Source organism: Stylophora pistillata, chromosome 3 (assembly GCF_964205215.1).
Source record: "Stylophora pistillata chromosome 3, jaStyPist1.2, whole genome shotgun sequence".
In the NCBI taxonomy this organism is placed as follows: Eukaryota; Metazoa; Cnidaria; class Anthozoa; order Scleractinia; family Pocilloporidae; genus Stylophora; species Stylophora pistillata.
In genome coordinates, this window is record NC_142521.1 from 22,700,408 (window position 1) to 22,721,094 (window position 20,687).

The window sequence follows — 20,687 nt, forward strand, 5'->3', positions numbered from 1 at the left end:
GTCAACAAAGTTTTCTGAGTGGTTGCCCATTACGTGGATGTAGTCGAGGGTGTTTAGGTTGAAATAGGGGGGAAAATTTATCAGAAATGATCACTGTCCCAGCTTTGACAAATTCTTGAATAAGTCGTGGTGTCACTAGGGTTTCTCAGGCGCGGTCAGGAACACAGAAGTTGGTGCCCGACCACAGCCTCTTTCCACCATACCGAGCACCCATGAGCCTTTCGACACTCGACCACGATTGTATTTACTTTTGTGATCAAACATGGACTCGTCGATCTCTACTGTCCTCCCCTGGATCTTTAAGGAGCAGATATCTTGCAGCTTCTGCAATGTTACGCAGACTGTTTGCAGTGATAATCCAGTCAGAATGGAAATCCACTTGTTTGACTCTTTAATTGACCAAAGGTAGATAACGTACAGCAATTGCCCAAGTGGAATAGTCAAATCTTCAAAGAACGATCCTGCCCTAATCGATCGCCTCTTTCTACAACTTCTTCCTCAACATTCCCAGATGAAACCATCGCTAACATTTTGCCATTCGCACAAGACCATCTCTGTTCCACACTGGCATTTGAACTTAGATGCGAGTAAGCTATGATCAACAAGGAAAGTGAAAATTGCATGGAAACTCTCAACCAAGGTAACTATCTCAAAATGCCTCATGATTGAAAGCACGTAATAATGAAATTAAACGTGGTTTGTTGTCATATTTATAACTTAAGTTGGATCAAAGGTACCCAATCAGAAACTAGTCATTGAAATAGTAAATTGGTCTCTCAGAAGCTAATCGAGTTAAGTTAATTAGTTTATCCATTTCTAAAAAAATCAATTATCAAACACCTATTGAAAAATAACTAACCAATCACAACTCTTTGCCCTTTGCTTGCTGCAATTTCGATCCGAGTGTGTGTATTAAAGTGTAATGCTCGCGCAAGCTGTCCATTATTCTATTGAATAGCAATCACTTAGCAAAAATGCCTCAGTGAAATTTGAAATGTACTATACATGACCTCTCAAGCGAAAATGTTCCTAACAGTAGCTGTTCGAACAGTGAATGGAACGGCAAGCGAACGGGTGACGAACGGCTAGGATAGCTGTTCGAAACGGATACCGTGAACGGATGAACGGCTAATTGAAATTTTCAAACGGATAAGGTTGAATGGATGAACAGCTGATGAAAATTATTGAACGGATGAATGGCTAATTTTTCGAACACTGAGATGAGCCTCATAGATGAGATCGAATGGATAAACGGCTAAGCGGTCGAACAAGTGATCACCTGTAGAAATTATTTGAACAGATGGTTTCGTGAAAACGAATGCCGATGTAGGCATTGAGGGCGTCCCAAGCTCTCGTCTTGAGCCAAAGCAAAGGATTATTTCATGAAAGCGTCACGCGTTGGGTGATGCGGTGTTAAGTTACGTGAGGTATATGACACAATCTGTGAAAAGACCACTTGAAACGAGTCTAAACTCGAAGTTTAAATAACTTGACTTCGCTTTCGGCACATTCAAATGGATTAAAATTAACATTTTTATTATTGAATTCGACTGATTAAGATAAGGTACAACCAAGGAACTTGCATGCGAAAAGCATACAATTCGATACTTCTCAACTTCAATTCAGGTTTAAATTTCCATAATCCCAGCTTCCCTGTCAGTCCATCAAAAATGCATTGCCTCGGTAACTGCTAACAACTTGTGTCAATTACTGCCATTTCACACAATCACAAAATGGAGAATTCAACGAGAGAAGATATGGATTCCGATCACACCGAAAATGTTTCTACCATCGTTGCCAAAGCGCCAAGTGAACGGCTGATGAATTTTCTCGAACAAATAACTTGCACCATTCGAACGGATGATGAATATTCAAGAACGGATAGCTAGAGGCGTTCGAACGGATGATGAAGTTTCTTAAGCGGATAGCTCGAACGGTTCAAACGGATGATGAATATTCAAGAACGGATAGCTTGAGGCGTTTAAACGGCATGCCAATCCATTCAAACGGCTCATGAACGGCTAAGCGTTTGGAACGTTTTCCCGTGAGAGGTCACATATGCGGCGGCAATCACTCAAGAATGCATTGTGTTGTCGGCTGCAACAGCTGTAGCGGCGACAAGTGCAGGTGTGAGGCCCAGTCAGCAGCAGCGCATCGAAAGAAGAATCCATCAAAGCCGGCACGACAACAACAGAGATCCGAGAGCGAGAGTGAGCCAGACGAGGTGCCATCTTACCAGCAGCTGTGCCAGGAGCATAAAAAGCTGCAAAAGCATTATGCAGAGGTTGGGAAAGCGTACCAATCTCTGCAGAAACAACACGAAGAGCTAGTGGGAAACCAACAGCAGAGAGAAGCAGATCTCGAGGAAGCCAATAACTATGCTCAGGAGTTGGCAGACATGGTGTGGGTTATGGACGGCGTGATAATGACCTGCAAGCATCACTGACTGCCGCAAAAGACGAAATCGCCCAGCTGCGGGATGAACTGAGTCGGTGGTCTGTGCCCAGTCAACAAACAGCAGACAGCTATCTGGACACCCGCATGGCTACCCCAGGGTCGTGAGACAGTCTAGATGGGATCCACAAGAAGTATGACAAGGTGATCAGCACCGCTGCAGCATGGCGAATGCCTTCAGAATCGCAAATTGCCCAAGAAGCACCATCTGAGACTTTGCAGCCACAGTTAAAGATCGTGGACAGCCGAGACCATGATTTGGTGGTCAGGGACCAGCAAGGAAACTCTGTAAAGGAGCTGGAAAATGCCTGTAGACACCGCCTCCGAAAACACTTGCCAGCACTCGCTGACCTGCAGAGAGGGCAAATTGCTGCCCTTGAAACTTGACCCAAGGTTCTACAAGTAGAGCTCAGCGAACAATCAAAACGGCTCCTTTGGCAGCCACCACATTTGCAAAAGCAATGAACAACTATAAATCGATTTATAGTGGACCAGTTCATCGGCATTAAGTTCTACGCCGAACAACCACATAAATCCATCATGCTTGGAACAAATAATCCAAAGGAAAAAGTCTAAGTATGACCTTCCTCATCAACATCGTGTTAGCATACAATGTTTTGAAACCTATTTTATAAAAAACTCTATTTCACACAGAGGATCTATTGTGTGGAATATTTTAGAACCATCCGCTCTCAGCACCAGGGACTATGCCAAAAGGGCAAAAAAGTCTCACCCTCGGAAACTTGAACTTTAATAGAGTCGCCACAAATGGGCAGCGCCCAAATTGAGAGGGATTTTGCCTTTTACTAAAATTTTATTCATATCTTTTACTGTACATAATTATTTCACTTTTTATTGACTACATTCGGGCAGGGGTCGCACCAACGCTTTTGGTTTTTACATTGGACATAAAATCTGTCGTCGCATGCTTGTGACAAGTGCAACCCTTTTGTCGCGACCAGACATAACTATGTCCAAACACTACTAACTATGGTCCAATGGACCTGAAGATAAAAAAAGCCGAAGTCCTGCCTCGAAGCAGGTCATATCTTCTCTAATGGCCTTAGGCCCCGTCCACACTGATGCATTTTTGTTTGAAAATGCATTGATATGTATGCGTTTTGCCCTCCCGTCCACACTAATATGCTCAAAAACGCTGAGCGTTTTCATTGAAAATGGATCCTTTTGAAAACGCTACAGCATCCGTATTCAGTGTGTAAACCGAAAACGCATCGTTTACAAAACGATGACGTCACTATTACCCTTAGCTTCGACGTCTGCTGTAATCCAAAATGGCGGATGAAAACTGTTTTGTGGCTTCTGTCAAGTTTGATCGCGTGTTTACAGTTTAATCTAGCGTTATTTAACCTTCCTTCAACACAATATGGAAGAGAGGCCGCCTTACTGAGGTTAGAAGTATTTTCGACTACTTCTAGGCATACTTTTCGCCCAAAAACAACTTGTTCAAGACAAAGAAGGTTTTGGACTCAACCTGGAAGGACAAATGCCTAGTGGGGCAATTTTGTTTCTTAAGTTGTCCTTCCAGAAGACTGGATAGAGAGAACCTTCGAATGTCAAGATCTTCTGTCCTGAAATTAAGTGAAGAAATCCGTCCTTACATCAAAGGGAAGGCCAGTCGATGTTTTAAAGAAGTTGCATGCACATTATACTATTTGAGTGATGAGGGACGCATGAGAAAAACTGCAAATGATTCTGGAATCTCGAAACAAGATGTGTCTGAAATAGTAAGGGAGCTGTCTAGGCATTTCTGTAGCACTCCCCAACTTCCCTTTAAAACTCCAAAGGCACGCTCTACAACAACTCTTGCTCTGCTAAACTCTTATTGAGGGTTTTTTCGTTAGGATCGTGTGTTCCTCCTGGAAATGGTTTTATGAGCCAGGGTGCTAGTGGATAAGCACTACCTCTAACTAGGTATGGACCTATATCATTCCCATCAATATCTACCTGTGGAGCCTGCAGAATGTTTCCCTGTTCAGCCTTATGATAAACGTTACTAGGGAGTTTAAGCAAATCACTATGGCTGGCGCTGCTACGGCTACCGGAAGTAAAATTGTCCAGAAACGAGTCGTTGTGCATGTCAGTGGTTCCCATCCAGCTGTAGCAGGAAATCCTTCTACACGAGTGGGAAGGTTTCGGCGTAGTCTGTGGTACGTGAACTTATCTCGCTTCTTTCTTCGCTTTATACCTTCTCCTGAGCAATTTTAACTATTGAAATACACTTAACACCTTTAAAAATAGCTTATCGGGAACATTTATCAAGCTTCCTGTCCCTTACCAAGTGAATCGCCCTTAATTTTTGCAGCCGGGTTTGACGAAGGATCGAAGCAGTGTGCACATGGAAAACGCAGCAAACGCAGAGAGAAATGCGTAAGTACAAAGTCTAACTTTTCCTTTTCAAACCTCAGACTACTTGAAATTCAAATAGCTGAAGCCGAGGAATCAGGAGGGTTATGAGGGACCGTGTAGAAACTTTGCTTTGGTGTTTATAAGCTCCAAACTGGCAATTTTACAACACGTGGGCCTAAATATTCACTCATTCACTGTGCACAGGATCGCTGACAATTTTTTTTCCCCAAACGTTGGAATCCCTCGTCCCTTTGAACGAAGTTATTTTGAGTTTTTAGACGTGCAAAAACTACCGCGAAGACGTTTAATTTATTGGTTTTAAACTTCTCAGCCATACTAGGTTTGTAGTTCACATTGCTTAAAGTTGAATTTTTGGCGGGCTACGGCGACATACTCTCCCCAAGCCTCATCAACCACAATAGCCGTAGCAGCGCCAGCCGTAGTGATTTGCTTAAACTCCCTACTGTTTCACGAAATCCTACAATCATGAGCACTCCCAGGGAATCCTGCAACTGCGTCATTGAGTTTTCCAGTGCCATCTACAACCCCTTGAACAATCATATCATGCTGCTGGTAATGACTAAAATAGTCAACTGTATCTTCTCTGGGCTCGATGATTGGGATATGTGTCCCATCTATAGCACCTGCAACGTTTGGCAACTCAGATCTGGTTCTCTCAAAAGTTGCAATACACTCAGTCTGCAATTCGTCGCCTTTTTCACAAACGGAAATGCTTATGGAAAAAAGCTAAATCATCTCAACTTCAATCTGACTGGGAAAAATATAGGCAGTGTAGAAACAAAGTCAAATCTGAAATAAACAAGAGCTATTGGCACCATGTTCAGTCTCTTCAAAACAGTAACAATCCTAAACGTTTCTGGACTTTCATAAAATCTAAGACGAAATCACGATCTATTCCACCTGAAGTATCCCTGGAGAACCAAAAGGCTTCAAACAGCTTCGATAAAGCACAGCTATTCAACAACTTCTTTTCATCGGTTTTTATAGAGAGTCCTGGTATTCCTGAGAAGTTACGTGACGATCTTCAACCTTTTACTGATCAAGTCATCTCAAGTCTACTTTGCTCTAAATCTGAGGTCGAGAAATTGCTCATTGGTTTAAACGTTACAAAAGCTCATGGTCCGGATGGGATATCAGCGCGTATGCTTCGCGAGGCTGCACCAGCTATATCAGAGTCCATGACAAATTTATTTAACTTTTCACTCCAATCTGGCACCTTGCCTGTGGAATGGAAATCTGCTCACGTCATTCCAATTTTCAAAAAGGGCCAAAAAGATCTAGTCAAGAATTATCGTGCTATCTCTCTTACGAGTCTGATTGTAAAGACCCTAGAAAGACTGATATACAATCGCATTTTTGGGTTTATTGAATCAAATAATCTACTTAGTAGTCATCAATATGGCTTTCGTCCTGGATACTCCTGTACCTCTCAGTTGATACACCTTTTCCATGAATGGGCCAAAGCACTAGATAAACGCCTCTCTACCGATGTAATATTTCTGGACTTCGAAAAGGCCTTCGACTCAGTTCCTCATGACCGTCTTCTACTCAAACTAGAACGCTTTGGCATTACCGGCTCTCTACTTTCCTGGCTATCCAATTTTCTCCAAGGTCGATCTCAACGTGTTGTAATCGAGGGCTGCCAATCTGACTGGGCGCCTGTCACATCTGGTGTTCCACAGGGGAGCATTCTTGCCCCCCTGTTATTTATCCTATACGTCAATGACATCCCTGAATCTTTATCAAGTCCTGCAGAAATGTTTGCTGATGATATGTTAATCTATAATTACTGTACTCCATCTCAAACGTCCATCACTGCCCAGGAGAGTCTAGATAAAGTCACTGATTGGTGTGGCTCGTGGCTTTTAGGAACAAATGCTGACAAATGCGAGTCCATGAAGTTCACCAGGGCTAGAACTCCCTCTCCGTGCAACTATTCTATTAATAGCAAGCTACTTACCCAAGTATCTACACACAAACATCTTGGGGTAGTTCTTTCCAGTGATTTATCTTGGAAACCCCACGTACTGTCTGTTGTTGCAAGATCGAACAGATTATTGGGCTTACTCAAGCGGACATTTGGATCTCACTCTAGGGCTCTATTTACTGGTTATAGATCCATGATCCGTCCAATACTCGAGTACGCTTGTCAAGCGTGGAATCCTCACCAAGCATATCTCATTGAAAAACTTGAATGCGTGCAAAGGAACGTTACAAGATGGATCATTGATAAAGACACTCCGTATGAAGACCGACTGAAATCCTTGAAACTAGCGACACTAGTTCAGCGCAGAGAGTTTCTTAGTTTGGTTCAGCTTTTTAAGTTCATTAAAGGACACTCTTCTGTAAACACTAATAATTACATATCCTTCAGTAACAGGCAATCAAGAAAAAGTCATCAGTTTAAACTATATAAACCATTTAGCCGTACAAACATCTTTAAGTACTCTTTTTGGCACAGACATATCGACACATGGAACAGTTTACCATCATCAGTAGTTGAACTTGACTCAATTAATGCTTTTAAGAAAGCTCTTAAATCAACATTTTTTAACTAGGTCTATGACTAAAAATTAAATTATTCTATGTATTATACATTATTTAGTTATAATCTTAAACAAAATAGTTATCTTAGATATGTCTTCTTTATTTAGATTTTATATTTATATAGATATATGCCTGTATGTAAAATGTTTCAGTATGTATATGTATATTGCATAGTATTAAATTTTTATATCTGGGGTATAGTTTACAATGAGGATTAAGTTCCTCCCTTCTATAACCCTTTTTTAATAATAATATGTTATATGTTATTATTTAAATAAAGTTGTTATATATAGTCATCTCCGCAATCGTCATAGGGAACCTGATGTAATGACCTCGCTGATCGTATAAAACGTTCACGACATCTTGTACTGCTTTAATGACTGTGGATTTTCCAACGTTAAAAACAGGGGCAATGGAAACATACAAATTCCCATTTTATTTTATTTTATTTAGCTTCGCCAACTGGCAGGGACACCGCAACAGCTTGCACCAATTACTGCGGGCCCAATAAACCCACCCATCCCACCCCAGGGGAGGACATCCATCACACAGTAATCTCGTGTGTGGGAAATTAACGTCTCCTACCCCAACCCTGCAGGAGACGGGACCTCCATTTATTCGTCCCTATCCGAGAAGACTAGAATATCTAACCATTTCTTGATGTTTTTGAAAGGCAGCAAATTCTTCTCAATTATTTTAAGACCCGAGTGTTGGTCCAGCCAGGGCTTGAACCTTCGACCTCCCACACAACAGTCCAGCTCTATCCATTGAGCCAACTGGGAGGCGGTTGTGCTGATCTGTATGAACCTATCGCCAAAATCTTTTCTGCTGGAATACAGTTTCGCATAGATGTATCTTGTCTTGCGACATGTGGTCTTACGATGTTTAAAAGCTGATTAAAGGTTGCTCTTCGAACTCGGAGCTGTTGCTTAAAGAAGTCATCAGGAATCCGGTGATCATTATAATGGATCGTGAACCATGACTGTCATGGCCGTAGTAAACACCAAATTCTAAGTCAGAGATTTCTTCTTCTCTGCATCCATTGACATCGGTTTAAAGCAGCAAGAGCCAACACTTTCCATTGGCAAATGTTTGTACAATGCGTACAAACCAATAAGATTTTTACATTGAACAAATTGAACATAGATTGAAGAAATCACACTAGTAAAACTAGGACCAGCCTCATGTCTACAAAATTATATTTGGCGCTCTTTTCACGCGTGAAATATTAAGAGTTGACTGTCCGGTTTAAAAAATCATGTATGTCGCATACGTGCAACCTCCATGACTCCCATAGCGTAAATGTCGCGACATATTTGTGGAGCAAATTATGACGCGACCTAAAAAAAAAAAAAGGCCACAGTTCGACCCCTGCCTTAGTTTTAATAATTTTTAATTTTTTTATTTTATTAACATTTTTACATGGCCCCATAAGCTATATTAGCTTTAAAACCGACCATGTTTAAATAAAAGTTTTTATATTTTTTATTTTATTCATCACAATTGCAAGAACAGTTTCCAAAAGTCAGAAAATGATCCAACAGCCCCTGTAGCAGGGGAAGCAGCAAAATGACCGGGTAAAGGAAACACGAAAGCATACAAAAGAAGCAGACTGTCCACTGTAAAAGAAAAAGAAGCAGACTGTCCACTGTAAAAGAAAAAAAAGCGATCCAGTCTTGACAGCAGCGAAGCAGAAAGTAACATACTTAATTTAATGGAAGCTCAACAGGCAGCCATAGAAAAAGCAGATGAGAAGGATGAAAGGATGTTCCAGGCTCTGCTAAGATCCCACAGCGATGCACAGCAAAGCTATCAGGAATTTACTCTTTTCATTTTAAGCAAACTTGGCGATATTTTCTCTTCTAAGACATAAATTATTTGTTTCAGACTTATTAAAATGACAGTAATAACTATAAAAAAGAAGTTAGTGTTAATGTAGTTTCTATTAGGGTAAGCTTGGGCCATGGTTCCTCTTTGGGCAGTAGAGCAGAGGCAAGAAACAAAGAATCAAACAAAAGCAAAAACCCATTAATCATTTTCTTTTCCTTTTTCATTTTTTGGCCCAAATCTCTGTTTCACCCCATTTACCAAAAAGGAGCCTTGTCCCTACAGTTATATCAGTTTAGATTTCTGAAGTTTCTAAATAAATCTATACATGGAGATTATAGCCATTAGGCACGGCATTTCACAGTTTTGTTTGAGGTATTCAGGCAGTCTGGAAAAATGAACACTTGTATTAACCAATGACTTATCTCATTTATACTAATGGATGTCTTTGAAACATTTTTATCGAAAGTTGTAGTTAAAATGGGCGTTTATTAAAGGGAGGCAGTTAATATTGATAGCAATGTTGTTCATAGAGTGTTTAAAATGACATAAAAGACCATCTTAACATTTAGCTATCATTAACAAAGTTCTAATATTTGTGCAGCACTCCTTAAGTTCAGTCCACTTCATAAATGGCCCCTCTTCCTTGCAGCATTTAGTTCCTTAAGCTGCTTTTTCTTTGGCAATGTTCATAAGGGTGCCCTTTTTTTCTGGGAAATAGGGATCATATCTATTTGACAGAACTGAAGGTGTTACAGAAAAATAACCAAATTCATTGGCCACAAATTCAATAACGGCCTGTCGAACACCGGTAGAAGCCTGGCTAAGAACACCATTGCAGTCATCATCATCATGACATTTTTCAGATGATGACATTTTTCAGAACAACCTAACATGCTAGTGGACCATGGATCCAAGATGTGGAAAGAATACTAAATGATGAAGGAAACAATGTCTCAAAGTGGTACTCAATAAATGCACCTCAGGGTAATTTTTCTAAATACCAAGCAGTACAATTTGGACCCAGATTCATGGACAGAGATATCGATATTGTCATCAAGGACACATCTGTGGAAAGCTATCCGAAACTAGAACTACTTTACATTACAAGATATGCTTTCTAACTTTTGAACTCGTCTTTGACACTTTAATTCAAATATGTTTTATTTTAGCTTATGTTACTGTATAATTAGTGTATTAACTAGTACATTTTAAGATAATTCTTATTGTATGTTTTATTATAGCTTAAGTTACCGTATTAGTGTATAAATTTGTATAACTATACTGTGTCACCAATTAGCACCTCGCTAGTCAGGAGCTAGATCCCTAACAGACACAAAATAAAGTTTCATCATCATCATCACGATCATCGACATCTCCATCAAATTCGTCTCTCCACATCATGAAAATGTTGTGTAGCACACAGCACACTACGTATGATGCATGATCCTCGCAGTAGAGAGTGCTATTTATGCAATAGCAAAAATCAGATTTTTTTTAGGTCTGATTTCACTATTGCATAAATAGCGCTCTCTACTGCGAGGATCATACATCATATGTATTTATAACCGCAGTTCAAAATATAGGAACTTCATATATTCATCATACACAGCACACTATTATCTTTGTCCAAGCACTTGAGTAGTGCTCTCCATCTTCCCTTCAACAAGCCAAATGTGTGCTTGGATGATATTCTTGCCTTGGAGAGCTCTTTATTGAACTTGTTCTGGTCTCTGGTAAGGGCACCATTGTAATGTAATGTAAATCTTTATTTAAACACGGAAAATCATCAATTACATAATAAAAACTAAGATTAATTAACTGCTTTACATGATTGCCGTGTGGGAATGCCATATATCGACTACATTAAGATTTTGCCTAAAATGGTTAATGGATGAAGCATTCTTTAAGTTTTTGGGTAATTTATTCCATAACATGGCCCCGCTGTAAGAGAAGCTTCGTTTCAAATAATTGGTGTTTGGTTTGGACAAGGCCAGCCTTCCCTCAGAGTTTCTTGTGTCTTACACAGAGTGATGCTGAGAGAAAAGACTTTGCAGATATTCGGGAGCAAGGTTGTTTATAATTTTATACATCATTATGGCTTTTTGTTTCTCTTGTCGAAGAGATAGCCTCTCCCAATCAAGGGTGGAGAGAAGGCGGTTTAAGCTCGTATCAAAGGGTAATTTAGTAATAATTCTGGCTGCTCGATTCTGTAATTTTTGGAGCTTATCGCTCAAGTAGCCACTTAATCAGTCCCAGACGGGGCTGCAGTAATCAAAATGGGGCATAATCAAAGCGTTATAAATTTGAATTGCAGTTTCTTTGGATATAAAGGGCCGTACACGTTTTAGGGTGCCTATAGCTGAAGAGACTTTCTTGCAAATCTCTTCAATGTGGCTACCCCAAGAGAGTTGGGCATCTATAGTAAGACCCAAAGATTTGGTCTTATCGACTCTCTTGATAATTTGGTCATCAATTCTGATTTCTAAGTCGTTACACTGGGCAGATAGTCTTTGTCTTGATCCAATAATCATTAACTCTGTTTTAGCAACATTTAGACTGAGCTTGTTAGCTTTCAGCCAACGGCTAAGGTTATTTAATTCAGGGGTTAGAGCTAGCTCAAGCTCTGTTAATGTCTTAGCAGATATCGTAAGATTGGTGTCATCAGCAAACATTCTTGGTGCGGCGCCCCGCAGGGAGTTGGGAGATCATTAATGTATATTAAAAATAGCAAAGGACCCAATATGCCACCTTGCGGCACGCCGCAACTGAGGGTACAGGCAGATGATAGTTTGCCACCGACACCACTTCTCTGAGTTCGGCCACTCAAGTACGACGAGAACCACTTAACAACTGCCAGATCGACACCCAAGTATGACATCTTGCGCAAGATTATTTCATGATCAATGGTGTCGAATGCCTTAGTAAGGTCAATAAAGACAACGCCGTTTAAGAGACCATTGTCGATATTTACCGACCAAGAATTTGTTGCCTCAAGCAAAGCCGTAAGCGTACTATGTAGAGAGCGGAACCCTGATTGGCAGCCCAATAGCAATTTGTCACTGATAACCGGAAGAAGCCCGGTCTTTAATGGATACGCTGAGTCTCCAACTACAAGTGGGCCAATTATGGTTCCTCCCAAATCCTGGATAGGCTCCACAAGAATGACCTTATTTTCCGCGGCCCAGACCACATCACTTAATTGCAACATTCTTGAATCATGAAGACTCCCAGGAAACCCAGTGCCAACCAATGAAAAAAGCCTGAAGATAAAAAAAGTCCTAAAGAGTCAACAATTCCGTACACAAAATAACTATAGAAATGCTTTTGATTTAAATAATCCTCATGATTCTCTTTTCATGCCTTTATAGGTAGTGACTCCCATTGACTGCTGCAACATTGGCAACCTTCCTCTTCTGAGAAAAACCTCTGATTTTTTTGCTTATTTCCACCCTGAAGATGGCAAATAGCTTCTACAAATCCATGCCAGCACTTAACAACTATGGGTTTTGCTAATCCAGTGATTAGACTACATGAGCGGTAGCACTGGCTAGTAGCTAAATGCCACAAAATTGCAGCCACTCACTTGTTGACAGGAACAGCATCACACATTCTAGTATTTTGCCACATTATAGATGACCCTACTAGCTGGCAGATAAACTCAAAAGTAGTGCAAGACACTCCAAAGTTTCATTTCAACCAGTGATTGATAGTCCTGTTGTTTAAAAGTTCCAGGAACCAATTCTGTGGAAGAGGAAATAACCAAGCATGTCTTGGCCTATGAAAATTTGGAAGGTAACAGGATCTATAAAACAAATAAGGCCACTGGGGTGAATGAAGAAATCTTAATTGTAGACACCTCCTACACATTCTCCTAAAAACGAACTGTTGGATCATTACATCAATTGGACATCATTGCATGCATGAGAGGGGCAATAATGACTGCGAGCAAACCAGGCATTTCCCAGTTCGGGATCTCCATGATGAAATGATTTTCCTGTCAAATCTACCCCTTCAAAGTTGACCTCGTTTAATTATTTGTAGCATAACCAGAAAATGTAATGCGACTGGAACCAAGGCTGATCCTAACCCAAGTCGATTACCCCTTGGGAAACCTCAGGCAGGAGCTGTGTGTAACCGCAACTGTTGTCTTGATGCTGTGAATGGTAATAATAAACACTTCTCAAAAGACCTCATCTTTCCTCAAAAACCAAAACCTACTTGTGGATCGGGGTCCTGGAGAAACAGCCAAAAATTACTTGCAGTATCATGGTATGAAAACAAGCTTGTTTACCTATATAAATACAGTGCACAATCCAGAACATTCAAGAGATACCCACAGGAGCAAAGAGGTTAGAAGAAAAAGAAGGGAGGAGCAGCTTCTGTACCATGCCCACCATTACTGCATGACCATAACTAGTACATGTGTAGGATTGACCGTTCAGATCAAAATAACCACTACTATGAAGCTGAATGCTAAGAATATATTAAAATCATATATTTGAACTGGGGTTAAAGAATCACATACGAGAACGATCTTCGCAATAAGGAGCACTACTTTGGTAGTAGTGAAAATAAGGCCTAAAAAATTCAGGCCTGTACAGGATTTGCACCTATGACCTCTGCAATACCAACTGGGAGCTCTTCATTATGGCGGTTTGTAATAAACCTATGAGGTTATGAGTCAAATGCTAAGAATATATGAATATATGTAAGTTAGAAGGTCACACAAGCTGGTGGGAGACTTTGTTACGAGTTCGAACGTTTTGAGGAAAGGTTGTTCGTGAACTAAACTGAACGCAGGGTTGTCGGAACAACAACAAGAAGATTTATTCGAAAATGAACGTAATTTTCACAAGTTAAACTCTAAGCAACTCGTACTCGACAAACTTACACGGCCTCCGCCAACTTGAATATATACAGCTTTTGTCACGCTCGACTAAACACGGCTAACTCCAACTCTGTTCGCTTGTGAAAGATTAGTTAAAAACTTCGCTAGGACTCGTGTACTTATATACTCTTACAATAGGCTTCTAGAATTCTCTAAATTAGTAATAGTTCTAATTATAGAAGGATTACAAAATACACCGATTTAGAAACGCTCACGTACGAACCTAAAAATAAACAAACAACGAACTCTCGCGAAGCCTCTAGAATGTAGCGCTAGTCACGCAATACTATTTTTCGTAACAGACTTACATCCAAGGAATTTAGAATGATTCTGGCAATACACCTGATATGCAAGAGCAAATATCACCAGTGCCATATTTTGCATTGTTGTTTAGTTCCCGCCATTACCTTGCATGGCGTGACACATTGTGCACGCTGTCGTTTAGTCTGCTTCATTGTTCCACTTTATATGCACACTGTTGGCACATAATTAGCGCAACACCTTCATTCCCCATTTTAAGCTCGTCCTTTCCATGTAGGTCTCTTCGGTCAATAAATGTCATCTCTTGCTCGGAGTTTCAGCTCAACTTATTGACATGGTGGCAGCACAACATTTCCAAAGAACCCACAGAGACAAGGACGTTAAAGTGTTCTTTGATTTTCGCTGCCTCTCTGAGAATCCAAGCCAGAATTCATAAGCCGTAGCAATGACTTCACAGAGCGCTGAAACACTGGTCGCTTTCTTCGAACGAAACTATCACTTCGATCGAAGCCTGGGAAAACAATTTAAAGGTACATCCTATCCCACAATCTGAACTTTCCAGACTTTCTTACTGATGGATCGTTGTGGAGTAAAAAAACAAATGCTATGCCTCTACGTAGTTTCTCCAACAATCCTGAATCTGTTACTACAGCAAGAACAAGAACTGCCACTTGAAACGTGACACATTTGGAAACGATGCTCGGCCAAATTGCGAATCACCCACCCATCACTTCCCACAACTCAATCATCAAGAATTCTATATCTATTAGCCGCGTTTGGCAAATGATCTGACAGCACTATGGCTTGCAGTTAACCGGTTCCCATTTCTTGGACCTTGCGAACATTTCCCTGAAGCCTGAACAACACCCCGAGGATTTATTCCAAAGTTTAATGGCCTTTATTGAGGACAACCTGCTCACTACTTCCAGCAGAATCGCTCATCATGGCGAGATTCCTGACACTGACGAAGAATTACCCCCATCACTCAAAAATTTTGTCATTTTTACCTGGCTGCGCTTACTCCATCCCAGCCTTCCACGCTTGTGAAACAGTGTTATGGACCCGAGTTACGTAGTAGAACGTTGGCCTCTGTGAAACCTGAGATCGCTCCAACCCTCGAGTCGCTACTTGACGAGCTCTACTTCAGTGATGAGTCAAAGGTCTTACATCATCGCTCATTCATCTCCGCTCAACGCAGGCTTCTCCCCAAGCCATCAAGTCCTGTCCTCTCTGCCAGCAGGCTGGCCGCCCAGATTTTCGGTCTCATTTCCTAACCAGTTGCAAGTTCCTGCCCAAGCCCAATTGTCTCTCCATGTCCAAGATCCACCGTGCAGCCAGCATTGAATTAGATGAGAGCAGTTATGATTACCAGCACAGCCTTGACCAGGCTGGTCCTTCAGATTTTCAAGAGTTCTCAAATATGCAGCACCATCCCTCCAGAGCCCTAACTACTACGGAACCTCCAGTCACTCGTTGCGTAAATGTCTCCCCGTCTCCATTTCTTCAGCTATTTTACAATCACCACCCCTTCCGCCTTACAATTGACACTGGTGCAGATACTACTATGATGAGAGCTTCCCTAGCAAGGCATGTTGGTGCTAAGGTGACTAAAAGCTCCCAGAATGCTTTGTAGGCTGATGTTTGCACACCACTAAATGTTGTTGGAGAGACCCGCCTTCCTCTGTTTTGTCATGGCAGATCTCTTACGCTGGAAGCCCTTGTTGTCAAGGATTTTGATGTTGATATATTGGCCAGAACACCCTTTATAACTTCCAACAACATCGCAGTTCACCCCGCTAAACTTGAGATCATCATTGCTGGGTGTGATGTGGCATCCTATGGTTGTTCCCAAAGTCCTCAGACCCATTATGCTGTTAGAGCTCACCACCTTCTTTGTGCCCCAAAGCACTAACACCATTGTTTGGCTGGGTGTTCCTTGAAATCGACACCCCTCAGAGCTTATTAAAGATTCTACACTTGCCATCGAGCCCCATACAGATTCAGCCTCTTTTAGTCACCTCAAACCTACTTGTACCTGGCCTCACCCTGACATCATCCAATCCATTGGCAGTAAGCTGAGACTTCTCAACAATACTGAGGAGCCCTCGCTTGTCTATAAGAATGACCATTTATGCCAAGTACATCTTATTGTTCTGAAATCTCCCACAGAGCCCTCCTCACCCCAAGCTACCGAGCTGCCTCCCAAGTCTACTGCTCCTCCCTCTTCTCCTATTGAGTCCATACACAGACCCTGATGGTTTGTTTTCCTTCTCTGAGAAATAAAAATAATGATAATGATATTTAAACAGGAAGCTCTCTCACCCATAGGTGATCTACAGAGAGGTCCTGATCCAAAATAACATCAAATTGTTAAAAGTACACAAATTACAGATATTAAAAAGTACAAGAGTAAGCTGTAAACTAAAAGATTTTAAAAAAAATATTTCTAAACTCACATGTAGTGCCAGAGTTCTTCAAGTCCCTGCCCAAGGCATTCCAGTCTTTAAAGGCATGATAACAGGTTCTTTGTTTACCCCAGTTCCGTTTAACTGATGGAAGTCCGAGATGATCTTTGCAAACAAGTGCTGTATTTTATTACAGTATGGCTTCGTCCAGTTTTCCTGACCCCTGGAAGTTAGCCACAGTTCATGCAATTCATAATGAGGGAAGTCAAGCGGATGTTTCTAATTATAGACCAATCTCACTACTTAGTATTCCCAGCAAACTCCTTGAAAGTCAGATTTGCAGCCAAATTGACAATCATCTGAACAGCTGTGGCACAAAAAGCTGTAAACAATGGGGATTTACGAAGGACTCTCAACTGAAGGAATGCTCATTTCAATGACTGAGAAGTGGAAGATGGCAATTGACAATGGTTGGACAGTAGGAGCAGTCTTTATTGACTTCCAAAAAGCTTTTGACACTGTTCCCCATGACATATTATCTTATAAGTTACATGCCACTGGTATATAAGGATCAATCTACGAATGGCTTATGAGCTATTTATCAAATAGACGACAGTTTACTGAGGTAAACAACTACAGGTCTACCACTGACCTTGTGCACTGTGGGGTCCCTCAGGGCTCGCTTCTCGGCCCTAGGTTATACACTATATATGTTAATGATCTCCCCGACCACACTGATTCAGGGGATCTTTACATGTATGCCGATGACACCACAGTCTACTGTATTGGCCAAAATGTCGACCAAGTTATATCATCTCTAAATGCAACAATGAAAGAAGTCCTCATGTGGAGTGTAAAAAATCGACTAACCATCCATCCAATCAAAACTGAGGCAATGATTTTAAAGAAATCTGCCTTTGTTGGTCCTCTTCCTCCCCTTTACTTTGGGACAAGCTTAATTAACCTGGTTGACTCTACCACTTGCCTAGGAGTTAAAATCAACAATAGACTTTCATGGTCTGTGCACATTGATTCAGTGAAGAAGCACTTCACACAAAAAGTTGGACCACTAAAGAGAATGAAAATTCTTCCTAAACAGTCACTTGAGGAAATTTATTTCAATTCTATTATTCCCAGCATAACATATAGTATTTTAGTATGGGGAAACTGCTCACCCCCTGCAATGAATTCTCTGAACTCTATCCACGCAAGAGCTTCCCACATTATAAACAACCTTCAACTGTCGCTGGCTGATGATATCTGTCTCAGTAAATCAAATTGGCTACCCTTCTCTTACTTTTACAAAAAGTCCGTTCTTATGTTAATGCACAAAGTGTATTTTGAAACTTCGTGTCAATCTGTCCGAGAACTTTTCTCTAAAAAGACAACTTCTAGGTCAACTCGCTTTCCTAATCAATTTACTATCATTAGGTTTAAATCTGATACTGGAAGAAACACTTTACAGTACAGAGGCCCTGTAATCTGGAATTTTTTAAATATACTAGTTAAAGTGCCTGAAATTTTAATTCCTATAAGCAGATGTTAAAGAAACACACCAGGGACATTGCAGAGTATTCTTTTAGCAAGGAAGCGACATTGATCACCACAAAAAAAGATGATTTTATATACTTTTAAGCATTGTATTTTCTGGTCTTATATTATTATTTCAATTAGGCTCTTGTAAATCTCAGTTTTTGCATGTACATATATTGTTTTTCTCCCTGTACATAGCTTTCATTCTTTTGTTAATATCTTTTGTGTTTGTCAAATTTTGATTGTGTATAGTAGGTCCACATCAGCCCTTCGGCTGCCAAACAATCCCAACCTACCCATCAAATAAAGTTTACCTTACTTTACCTATCTATATACATCGCTTTTTTTAGATAATTCCAATTCATGAGATGTAATTCCATTCACGCATTTAGTTCACCTCGTTGCCACACAGTTGGCATGTAATTAGCGCGGCACCTTTGTCCCCCATTTTTGCTTGTTCTTTTCATGCAAGTCTCTTGTCTTCGGTCAATAAATGTCATCTCTTGCTCAGAGTTTCAGCTCAACTTTTTGCCGCAGGATTTTCATGACTGTCATTAAAAACCTCTACCCAACCAAACTGTATGGAATGCCATGCCTGCATTATGGTCTTTATTTACATTATTTTTAGCTGTTTTTAATTATATGCAGTGGTTAAAACATTACACTTGTTCATTATTCCTTACCTAGCACCACACGCGGCTTATTAAATCCTACATGGTGCCTTCTTTACTCTACGCTATGCATTTTGTATTGGACGTGGTGCTTTTTCTTTATATAACGTGTTTTGGCATTCTGCGTGTTGATACTACCACTGAAGAAATAGAAAGCTTAGCAGATCGAAATAATTCCAGAGCTTTCTTCAAGGCTATTAAAGAGGTATATGGCCCTTGTATGCAAGGCCAAGTTCCACTAAAAAGTGAAGATGGTACAACTGTTCTGAAAACCAACAAAGAAGTTAATGCCCGATGGAGAGAACATTTTGAAGGCCTATTTAATCAAGAGACCACATACAATGCAAATGTGATCAACCTTATAACACAGCAGCCTATCAAACAGTCTCTATGTGACACACCAACTCTAGATGAAGTAAAGAAGGCTATATTAAGAATGAAAAGCAATAAAGCTGCCGGCCCAGATGGTATACCAGCTGATATATATATATATATATATATGGTGGTGAAAAGTCACAAGAACAACTTCATCAGCTTCATCCCAGTTGGCTTGTTAGCTCAATTGGTAGAGCGCTGCACTAGTATCGCAGAGGTCAGTGGTTCGAGTCCCGTACAGGCCTGAAATTTTTTTCAGGTCTGATTTTCACTATTGCTCAAATAGTGCTTTACTGCGAAGGATCATTCTCATATACGTCTCATAACCGCAGTTCACACATATGTTTCATATGTTTGTTGTTGTTTGATTTATCATCTACGGGTTTATATCGAATTAATTTGATGGCCTGCTCCCAGTTGGCTTGTTAGCTCAATTGGTAGAGCGCTGCACTAGTATCGCAGAGGTCAGTGGTTCGAGTCCCGTACAGGCCTGAAATTTTTTTCAGGTCTGATTTTCACTATTGCTCAAATAGTGCTTTACTGCGAAGGATCATTCTCATATACGTTTCATCAGCTTATTATCAAAATCTGGGCAGAAGAAAAAATACCACCTGAACTGAAAAATGCTAATATAGTTAAAATCTACAAGCAAAAGGGTGATCGGTCAGAATGTGGTAACTACAGAGAAATATCACTCTTAAGCACTGCCAGCAAGGTCCTATCAAGCGTACTTAATATGAGACTCCAGGGTATCGCAGAGAAAATCCTTCAAGAAAGTCAATCAGGATTCAGACCAAATAGGGGAACAACTGACATGATCTTCTCTGTGAGACAACTTCAAGAAAAATGCATGGAACAGAACAAACCACTATACTTGGCATTCATCGATCTCACAAAGGCATTTGATACTGTTGCTAGAGAGCTGCTTTGGGATGTGCTGGCAAGATCTGGATGTCCTCGCAAATTTATTAATATGATAAAACTAATGCATGATCAGATGACAGCAACTGAGCTTGTAAACGATGGTGCTTCCACACCGTTTGAAGTAAAGACAGGAGTGAAACAAGGTTGCCTAAAGGCGCCAACACTGTTTTCCATCTTTATATCAGTCGTGCTCCTCAATGCATACCCAAGACTACCACTACAGTTGATTGAAATTGCATTTTGCTTTGAGGGAAAACTCAATGCCATAGCAGCACATACTGAGGAAGATCTACAAACTATACTCAATGCTTTTAACTATGCATATACACAACTCGGCTTAAAGATAAATGCCAAGAAAACTCAAGTTCTCTTCGAACCCTCTCCAAAAGACACAGTGAAAACTCCACCATC

The 20,687-nt window shown here is 40.6% G+C and overlaps 1 protein-coding gene, 1 long non-coding RNA gene and 1 pseudogene across 2 annotated transcripts; 1 reads left to right on the plus strand and 2 right to left on the minus strand.

Moving 5' to 3' along the window:
* LOC148735094 (uncharacterized) overlaps nucleotides 1-1,979 on the minus strand; it is a 2,504-nt pseudogene extending 525 nt beyond the window's left edge.
* LOC148735095 (uncharacterized) lies at nucleotides 1,978-2,901 on the plus strand. The gene has a single exon (XM_088754092.1). The coding sequence runs from the start codon at nucleotides 2,081-2,083 to the stop codon at nucleotides 2,444-2,446; it is 366 nt and encodes a 121-aa protein (XP_088610218.1). The 5' UTR covers nucleotides 1,978-2,080; the 3' UTR covers nucleotides 2,447-2,901.
* Nucleotides 2,902-14,021: 11,120 nt separating this feature from the next.
* On the minus strand, nucleotides 14,022-19,451 carry LOC148735096 (uncharacterized). The gene is made up of 2 exons (XR_015998966.1): nucleotides 16,825-19,451; nucleotides 14,022-16,640 (listed from the first exon to the last, which is right to left on the minus strand). It is a non-coding gene; the product is annotated as an uncharacterized LOC148735096 (long non-coding RNA).
* Between the last annotated feature and the right edge of the window lie 1,236 nt (nucleotides 19,452-20,687).